Here is a 9,744-nt window from a genome sequence, read left to right as displayed (position 1 = left end):
GTAAACAAAGATCAGTGTGAGAGGCGGTGGCTATTAGATCTGCACTCCAACAAAGACTTTCCAGCTGCAAGGTCTCATTCATTCTTTAAGCAGGACAAGCAACAACACAAATCATCCACCAACTCATCAAGTGATGGCATGGTGATGACTCCAAATTACATTTATGATTACAATATCTAAACAAGCTGTGTGCTGTGAGGTGACATGATGCATTCTGTTATAGAAGAGATGGAGACAACAGTGCTACATCATGTACTGTGTAACTCTACACACATGAACAGCTGCTCTTCATCTTGGATTATTACTGTCACCATCTGAAAAGCCTTTCCCATGTGCTTCATGAAAATATATTCTGGGAAGGACAAGCGTCTGAACATTAAGGTTTCTCTTATTCCTAACATGTCGATGCAACATGTTGGGAATCAGAAAAACTGAATGTGGAAGAATAAATCCAGGATGAATTTAACCTCCAGGTAACAGTATAGTCCTCACCTAATCCCCTTCTTGTTGACCTCGTCGTGGGGCCGGATGTAGTCCACCTTGCTCTTCGTTATAACACACAGGTCAATGTTGCTTCCAGAGCCCAGATCATTGAAGATACCTGCAGCGATGGCGTCACGCACCAGCCGCTTGGCATCCTCCTCCTTTGACACAAAGTATTACAGGAAGTCACACTGACTTGTCTGGATTATCAAGGTTCTTACAGGATTGTCTTGTGTGAGTGGTGGGCTCACCTCCATGTCAGGCTTATAGCGGTCCTCAAATACTGCCATGGCAGCTAGGGACCCAGAGCCTTCAGAAAAGAAAAACAGCATCACAGAGCTGATAATATTCATGTTTTCATCTTAGTCAGATTATACTGCCATCATGGCTGTCATCTAAAAGAGTGTAACTCACAGTCTGGATGAGATCAGACTGAGTCGATATCTCAACAAAGAAAGGGGTGATGCTTTTAAACTTCTTGCCATATGAGCAATTAAATACAGTAAAATTATACTGCCTCTGTGCTTGCTGTTATTGTGTTGTCCATCTGACCTAGCTGGCTCTCCTACAGCTAATCACAGTAGTCAGACTGTTCAGCTTTCCCATGTGTGTTTTCTTAAGTTTCTAACATTAACTCTGGTCCAGACTATGTGTACCTCTTCAGGACAATCATGTCCAGGAAAGCATTTTTCAATATTCCTCTGGACTGGAGAAGCAAACATTCAGCGTCAGAGTTTAGCATTGTAACATTATCCACTTGCAGAGCAGGTGATTTTGACTAGCAGCTATACAATGTGCCAACATTGGCAGCACAGCTTTAAGTTATTCTATCATCAGTTAAGCTATTCTTACTAGCGGATCTATGCGATTGACAGCTGTTGTGTTGAGAACAAAGACGCGGAGGAAGAGCAGTTCACAGACATTGGCCTTTTCAAAGAAACAAAATAAAAACAAAACAACAAGGACATATTCCTAGTGGAAACTACGCCTATGTTAACAAGTCATCATAACTAGTTCTTTTATTACCAGCATCTACTTTTGCATAGTTTCTCCACCAGAGAGCACTGTGACTGCACTGTCAGCAACATACAGTCCTAGTCCCAGTAAAACCACTAAAAGCATCACAGAAATGCAAGTGATAAGCACAGTTAACCCTTAAAAAAATAAATCAAGATAGCCAGCTGCAGTTGATGTGTAAGAAGCATGCACTGTAAGTGCTTGAGACTGACCCATGGTGACGTAGGGCAGCTTGTCAGTGGAGCCATGAGGGTAGATGCTGTAAAGGTGAGGACCATTACAGTCCACTCCACCCAGAACCAGAGCGGCCCCGATGTAGCCTTGATACCTGAGCACACACACAACAGCACTGCTCATTCACATGTATACATATGAGACTTTCCTACATTTTCATACCAGATATAAACTAATTTATAAAACTTACTTTTGAATACTCATTTTTCCTTCAAAGCAATTTAAAAAAAATGATTTATTTATTTCACTTAAGTGAACCAAAACTGGCATACATGTCTGGTTGTTCTATTCATCAACAATTTCTCAACTGATTTTCCACTAACTGGACTATATGATGATATATTCTGATCCAGTCTGCGAAGCGCACCTGAAGAGCATTTGTTTGAGCATGCGATTAGCAGTGGCCACACGTGGCAGCCTGCCTGTAGAGAGGGAGTGCAGCTCCAGGTTGGAGGAGATAATCTGAGTGGTCATCTCTGTATCTGCAGCTGTTCCTGCGCCACAGCAGCTGCACAGTAACACAATCACAGCAGCCTGTTAGCTATACAACACCTCAATTCCATCACATGTAGCTGAAAAAAGAATTAAACTTTGTTTTCTTAAAGCCACTATTTGTAAGACTGGAAAATTCCTAAACATATTTTTCAGCTATGACAACTGGAGCCCAACTGGACTCCTCTAAAACTACAACAAATATCATTTAGGGCAGAGACACACAAAGCCGACATGAATGAACTAGCACTAACAGGGCAGAGACACACAAAGCCGACATGAACGAACTAGCACTAACAAAGGGCAAATGCTGCTTCGCCTCATGCTGAATTTGTCTGAGCCAGTCAGGATGAAAAAGTAGCATTTGCACACAGAGACTACAGCTAAGAGCCGACTGGCACATACGTTCTGTGCCTGTGTGACAGAAATAACTGCCCCTACCGGCAGTTATCTATATTCACCATTCAGAAAGGGAAAGAAGAAGAGCTAGAATGCAAAAGTGTAAGCTATAAACAAAACACCTCTCATCCAACACAGCTGCTGTTTACGGCTGTGTCTAATGGAGAATATGTCTGATAAGAAGTTGCAAATGACACTGGTGTCCTCTGTCCTTGGTGTTTTGGTTGGAATAAGAAAGGAGGCTGTCGACGCAGAAAACAAGGAGACACCAACTAAATGGGTGAAATCATGGACACTACAGCGACAGGCTGAAGGTCCTTTCCCGTGTAAGCTATAAACAAAACACCTCTCATCCAACACAGCTGCTGTTTACGGCTGTGTCTAATGGAGAATATGTCTGATAAGAAGTTGCAAATGACACTGGTGTCCTCTGTCCTTGGTGTTTTGATTGTGGAAGAAGAAAGGAGGCTGTCGACGCAGAAAACAAGGAGACACCAACTAAATGGGTGAAATCATGGACACTACAGCGACAGGCTGAAGGTCCTTTCCCGAACCGTTCTCTTGTTGTGCAATGACTTAAGCTCAACAGCCAATCAGTGGTTTTTCCTAATCGACAAGGCCCAGCAGGCTGACGCTGATTCAACCTGTCGAATCAGCCAAAAAGCTGACAGGTTGCCAACTGGGGCCAATGATGAGGGACACAATAGGGGGGGCGAGCGCTGGATGGCTGATCATTGGCTTAGTGTGTGTCTGCCCTTAAATTCATCTTTGTTCATTTGCAAACATAAAATCTGTGTGTAGAACAATGTCAGACCAATGAAAGACCTGAGAAGAAAACTCAAGCTCCGTCTCTTTTTACACATGGCACTTACTAAATGTTGGGGGAGATGTAGTGGATCTTGGAGCAGTTCTTGTCTGCCACTACCATGCCCTCAGTGGCTCTTGTGTCAGCTCCAAGGACGACACCATCCTTCACAGGGAAACAGAAGGCCACATTTAGATTCAGTAAAACTATGCTCAGTAATCCTGCATTGACCAGTGCTTTTCAGCACTTAAGTAAAACAAAACTTCTAATTATTAGCCTGTCTGGTGACCCCTGATCTATCTTTTGATATTGAAAGTGCCCAACTATGCAGTTATGATTCTGTTAGGGTTGGGTCCATTACCCAGCTCCGTCTCTTACCCACATACACTCATTAACAATTACATGAAAATACTCTACAAATATCATGATCAGTAAGTCACTTAAGAAATAGTTTTTGTTTCATTGGAACCCAAACATTTGTGTGTTTCTAATCAGGTACACATCTCTGACCTATACCCGTGTGGGAAACACAACACTGTCTGATGCTTCACCGTTTAATGAATTTACAAAAACATACTGTAGGTCGCAACTTAAACATACTTGGCATATAAACATGGTTCTTAATATCAAGACAGACTGGCACTGACTATACACACTGGCAGCAGCCAAGCCAGACTGCCACCAAAATATCACTTGTCTATGATACAGTACATGGTGAAAACACATTATACAACATACAATTCTGACCACATGAGAGATGAATAACACCTCTGATAGTTCTTTTCACTGAAGACATTGACATGTCACAGAAAAACAGGTGTAAATCACAAAATAAATGATGGTTGGATTCCATTTAGGTGCTTCAGTTTCAAGGCCCTGGTACTGTTGACACCGTCACACTGTCATCACTTACTGGGATGCTTGAACTGAACACAGCCATCATTAATGTTATTAGTAACAACTGAGCTTCTGCTATGGCAAGTATAAATGTGTACTGTAAAAAAAAGATCTATTGCAGTGCATCACTAGTCCCCACAGTACATGACATGGGTACAGTTAATTCCTAACCTTTGTGGCTCACTACACTTTGACAGTCAATCCTCTGTTGTTAAACGATATCGCCAAAATCAGCGAAGACTACTTGTAACATAAACTTGTACTTGTAACACTGATTCATTTAATCCAGATTTGACATCTTAATAATTAACAACTTTATATGTAAATCAGGGACAATAGTTGGCATTATGATAGACCATGAATGTGACATTTATCCAAGCAGCGAGTTTTCATCTGCAGCCCTTGAGCTGGCTGGTGTGATAAAAATAAAAGAAGACCAGGCAAGTGCACATATTCTATATTACTGACAGATGCAAATGGGACCACACATATCTTTATTTTTCATTAAAAATCATAACATATATAACTATAAAATACAAATATTTAGAAGACCCTCCAACCCCAAACATATGGAGAAAAAGTGTGATGTTTCATGACAATTTATGCCACACTGCCAATTTTATTTCTACAGCAAACATTTTCACTTGTTACAGGATGAAAACTACACATGTAATTAATACAACTAATTGCAGAAAGCACAGCACATTGAATGCAGCCTCTCATGGTACTGCAAGTGAAAATGTCTGCTGTAAAATGTTTAAAGCTAAAACATCTATCTGGAGCCGAAGCCAGACAATGCAGAGAAGGGCACAGGCAATATATAACTGTTTTCTGCAGATAATAATGAAAACATTACCATCTGTCCTGCACATACTGAACAAAATCTAACTCAGAGTAGAAGAACATTCTATTTATGAATATTCATTTACACCATATGAGCAATAATCCACGAGAGGGCAGACTAGCACACCAATAGCTTCTCCACTTTTGGAACTTAGCCTACTTATTTCAAACGCCCTCGGTTCAGTCACTCACCTTGAAGATAACGCCACAGATGGTAGTTCCTGTTTTACGGGCAGCAGGTAAACTGCATCCAACTTTGTTAACTTCTCCTTCTATAACTGCATTTCTGAAAATGAAAGTAAAAAGACACTTACTGCATATAACTGAATGACTGTGGTACTGTAAACACTACCAAGCCTAATAAATCTTAAACCCAGTAATAACACAAGGCTGCAGTTTTATACAAAACAAACTTGTCCTGTCAAACCATGACTGTCAAAGCAAATGTTCACCTCCCTGACACTCCAATTACCAGAACCAAGTACCAACAAAGGTTCTGTTTAAATGAGTAGAGTTAAAAAAAAAATACTACTAGTAGAGCTTATTTATGTACTCAACTAAAATATTAAACCACTGAATTGTATTAAAATAGCCGGCCCTGGTAGGCTAGTGGTTAAGGCACAGCGCTCGAGTCAGGGTTGCGTCAGGAAGGGCATCTGGCGTAAAACACGTGCCAAGTGTCAACATGAGAGTCGTCAGTGTGACGATTTGCTGTGGCGACCCCTAAACGGGAAAAGCTGAAAGTGACTTTCTTTCAATTGTATTAAAATAACCCAGCGTTTGCTAAAATACATGTGAATACATTCTCGTACACTGTCTCATTAGGTGTTAACTAAGCTCTACAGTTCGTAGCGCTGTTGCTTTGGTTAGTTAGTTAAACTTACTTGACTATAATAAATAACGTTAGAGATACCCAGCTAGCGGACTCAGGAAAAAGAGAAGAAACGTTCCGACATGCACCTTTCCCTGTAAAAATAATCATAATAAATGTACGCATTTTGTAGAGATACTAAAAACAGAAGTTAAAATTATACAATTAAATGTGTACAGTGTTCAACATGGAAGAGAATCAAACATTAAAATCAATCACGGTATTTTTACTAGCGTAGCGAAATACCTGAGTCATTGTATGGAAGCTAAGTTAGCATGGGCAAGCATCACTAGGACAAACCTATATTTACATTATTATAACAACCTCTAAACAGTAAGGGCAAAAACGTATAACAGTAAACTACGCTGTAATTCTCGTATAACTTTCATTCATTCATTCATTCATTGAACAGCGCGTACCTCTTACAGTTTTCGAAACTGAAACCCCCAAAGGGTGGCCGAGTTACTGCCAGCGTCGCCATCTTGTTGAATAAAAGCTTGTGTTTCCGGGAAGTAAAGGAAGTGGCCTGATGGTTCTTCTTCTTTATTTGGGGGGATTTTACGGCTATGTTTACGACAGTTTGTATCCTTGATGTTGCATTACTGCCTCCTTTTGGGCATTAGTTCTTCAAGGCCCATTTCTTTTAGTCCTGTGTGGTCCAATCTATTTAAAAACCAATAGCTTTTTTGTCCTTTACACCGCCTCTGTGTTTAATTGTAGTATTAGTACTGGTTTGTACCGAATCCTCTGTAGCTGCATGATGATGTGTCTCATTTCTTGTGTAGGTGGCCTGTATTTTATACATAATCCGCTAAACTATGTTTCACTTTCTTGACACCAGTCACAAAAGCCTGTTGGGTGTTTATCCACAATGAAGAGCATGGTGTTAGTGTGTCCATTCCTCATTCTGTTTAATATTACTTGCTCTTTCTTGCTTGATCTTCTACTGTAGGCTAAAAGTCCACCAGTCACATTTGAGCATTTTGGTTATCAATCAAAATGTATTTATGAGGTACATTTAAACAGAACTACAATTGACCAAAGTGCTTCACGTTAAGTCAGTAGAGTATAAATAACAACAATACCTCAACTGGTTGAGGTGCATGGATAGAGGAGAGAGAAAAGAACAGAAAACAAATAAACAACAAAGAATTAAACACTGGGCAGGTTGATGTGGCTGGTAACTGTTCATCAGAAACGCAGAGCTCCAGAGCCAGGACTACCTGCAGAAAGGTACAGGGAGAGAGAGGACACACTACGGGAGAGAGGAGACACACATGTAATGGTCTGACAAACTATTTCCTTTCCTCATATATAGTTCATATAAGTTCAGATTCAAACATTTTCATTTTCAGAAGAGGATAAAAATCCCAAGGTTAAGTAAATCCATGCTTATCTCAAACTGAACATATTCAGACCTGATGAAAACTACCTGCTCATTTGTTTTGAAACTGAAAGCCCAGAGCTTCCATGTCAAGGTCAGTCAACTCAGAGGTCAGGGTCAACTTCTGAGTTTGTTAAATCTGCTTCCTGAATGGGCCTGAGCCTGTAATGCTGTGTATGTAAACATGCTGCCATGTTTTGTCCTTGAACAGGATGGGTGCCAACTTGATGCCAGCTGGATGTCAAGGTCGAGTAGGAAATGGGGTCCAGTCAGGTGGACAAGATCAGATAGGGCGCCTCCACACAACAAGAAGAGTGCATTATGTTGATTAAGCCCTTTATTGAAGCAGAGCGGGCAAAACAGGTGGCTAAAGGTGTAATCAGTGGGATTTTAGTAGCTGATAACAAAGGTTTAATGTGCTCTGATTTTAACCTGCCTGTTTTCAAATTCATCCACTGCCTTCATGATCTAATACATTATCTTGCACTAAACAGTAAGCTTTTTGTTTCACATCATGTATAAAGAGACATGTTGTGGATATTTGCAAGAGCAGAACTCATTTTGTGTTGAGGTAATATTTATACTCTATATTCCAAAAGTTTAAAAATACCACGTTGTCAAATTTCTGAAAAAATGGTAAAAAAATGTGTAATGATTTAACTGTGTCCTTATAAAAAGCACAATCTTGGATTTTAATATTGCTGGGGTACATGGCCTTAAGGATATTTGTAAAGCAGTGCTATAAGATATTTTTCAGGTGTACACAAATATGTACCAAAGCAAGCTGTAGTGGAGGATATAGAATGGGAACCATGTGAGGTTCAATGGAAGATACTGTATGTATGGCTCAGTTATGGAATTGGTTACTTGACATGGTGGAAAGTAAGCTGACAACATAGATATTTATTTAAAATAGACAAATTAGTGACTCTTGGTCAAAAAACATTAGCTTTCTGTTTAACAACTCTGGGAGCAGTGAAGCTTTTTTAAATATGAAATGTTTGTTCAGAGAAGCTGTGTTTGCTGAGGGTAAAAGAAAATGGGCTATATATGGACTAAACCAAAACTGTGCACATTTAGGCTGATAAAAAGAATTGGGTACTGAGGCTTATGTAAAATATAATTTATATAAAAAGAAAAGGTCTCTGTGTGCGCAGCTGAGATCTGGTATTTTGCCACTTCCATTGGAAATTGGACAGTTTCTTAACTTGGAAGAAAACTAGATTTGTTTAATGTGTTGTGAGAATGACCTAGAAAATGATTTATTTTGCATATCTATTAGGAACGGCATAATATCCTGTTTAGTAAGATAAATATGGATGATGCAGAGCGATTGAGTTGGCTGTTCATGTATGTGAAACATTTACATTTGCTATGGAAAAAGTTTGGGAGAAGAGGAAAAAAAGGGCTTTATCACAACTTGTAGACAATTAATTAGCACTTTGAATGTTGTAAGCTTGTTCTTTGTTTCTTGCACTGTATGTCACTGGAAGATGTGCCTTTTGTTTAAAATAATGGCATCTTGTAATCCCACGTGGAATGGGCCAGATGTCTGGCATGACAGAAATAAAATAAAACTAAAAAAATAACTATATTACCACATAACACAGAAAAATTCAATAAGGTTCAATTAAGTTTTATTTGTATATCTAAGGACACTTTACATTGTAAGGTCTAGACCTTACTACCAGTAGTAGTAGTAGTAGTAGTAGTAGTGAAAAAAAAAAACAACAAATCCCCAAATTCCAGGGTTAATCTAATGTTATTAGACAGCTTAATGCTTCTATATACTAACATATACAGACAGTCACAGAACTTGTGAGTCTTCATTCTAGCTGCGCTTGGCGTGGAGCATTTCAATGAGCAGGCTGCTGCAGGGTACATCGGCACTCTGGTATCTGCAGTACAGGTAGTCTTCAGTGAGGCTGCTGAGAGCACGCAAGTCAGACAGACACAGCAGCAGATGAGCAAAGCGCCCAAAGTACTGAGAAGAGGTGCACAAAGTGTACTCCAGCAGGGTTTCTTCAACCTGCTCCTGCACGCCTTCTATGAACCGATGGTCTTCAAGCTCTTTCACATCTGGTTGGTGTGAGAAAGGGAAAGTGACAACTAATGAATATACATAAGACTAAGGATTGTCAAACTTTTCCATACCATAGAATGGAGACCTGGAAAACTGAAGAGATACCACCTAGAACAATGTCAAGTACCCCACAGCCCCCCTTTGACCAAATGGTTCTGGGAATTATGGAGCAACTACACTGAACCTTGAACTGGGGAACTGTAAAGATTGGACAAATTAGACAGCTAAAGGGTTAG

General features: G+C 39.9%; 1 protein-coding gene across 1 annotated transcript; it reads right to left on the bottom strand.

Moving 5' to 3' along the window:
- Nucleotides 1-467: 467 nt before the first annotated feature.
- LOC109953656 (proteasome subunit beta type-7-like) lies at nt 468-6,568 on the bottom strand. Its single transcript, XM_020589127.1, has 7 exons — nt 6,461-6,568; nt 5,363-5,456; nt 3,498-3,595; nt 2,102-2,242; nt 1,713-1,828; nt 735-793; nt 468-644 (listed from the first exon to the last, which is right to left on the bottom strand). Exons 1-7 carry the CDS (start codon nt 6,520-6,522, stop codon nt 489-491), a joined length of 726 nt encoding a protein of 241 aa, XP_020444783.1. The 5' UTR covers nt 6,523-6,568; the 3' UTR covers nt 468-488.
- Between the last annotated feature and the right edge of the window lie 3,176 nt (nt 6,569-9,744).

The sequence above is a fragment of the Monopterus albus genome, unplaced genomic scaffold (assembly GCF_001952655.1).
Source record: "Monopterus albus unplaced genomic scaffold, M_albus_1.0 scaffold919.1, whole genome shotgun sequence".
In the NCBI taxonomy this organism is placed as follows: domain Eukaryota; kingdom Metazoa; phylum Chordata; class Actinopteri; order Synbranchiformes; family Synbranchidae; genus Monopterus; species Monopterus albus.
The sequence above is the reverse complement of the archived record's forward strand: the minus strand, read 5'-3'. Positions and strand labels throughout refer to the sequence as shown.

What these genes read in the sequence shown, in the direction of transcription:
- LOC109953656 (XM_020589127.1), bottom strand. Translation starts at nt 6,522, where the DNA reads ATGGCGACGCTGGCAGTAACTCGGCCACCCTTTGGGGGTTTCAGTTTC. An exon ending in TCTGTGGCGTTATCTTCAAG is followed by an intron (nt 3,596 to 5,362) that starts GTGAGTGACTGA and finishes TTCCCTGTGAAG; the next exon opens with GATGGTGTCGTCCTTGGAGC. An exon ending in GCTATAAGCCTGACATGGAG is followed by an intron (nt 645 to 734) that starts GTGAGCCCACCA and finishes TTTGTGTCAAAG; the next exon opens with GAGGAGGATGCCAAGCGGCT.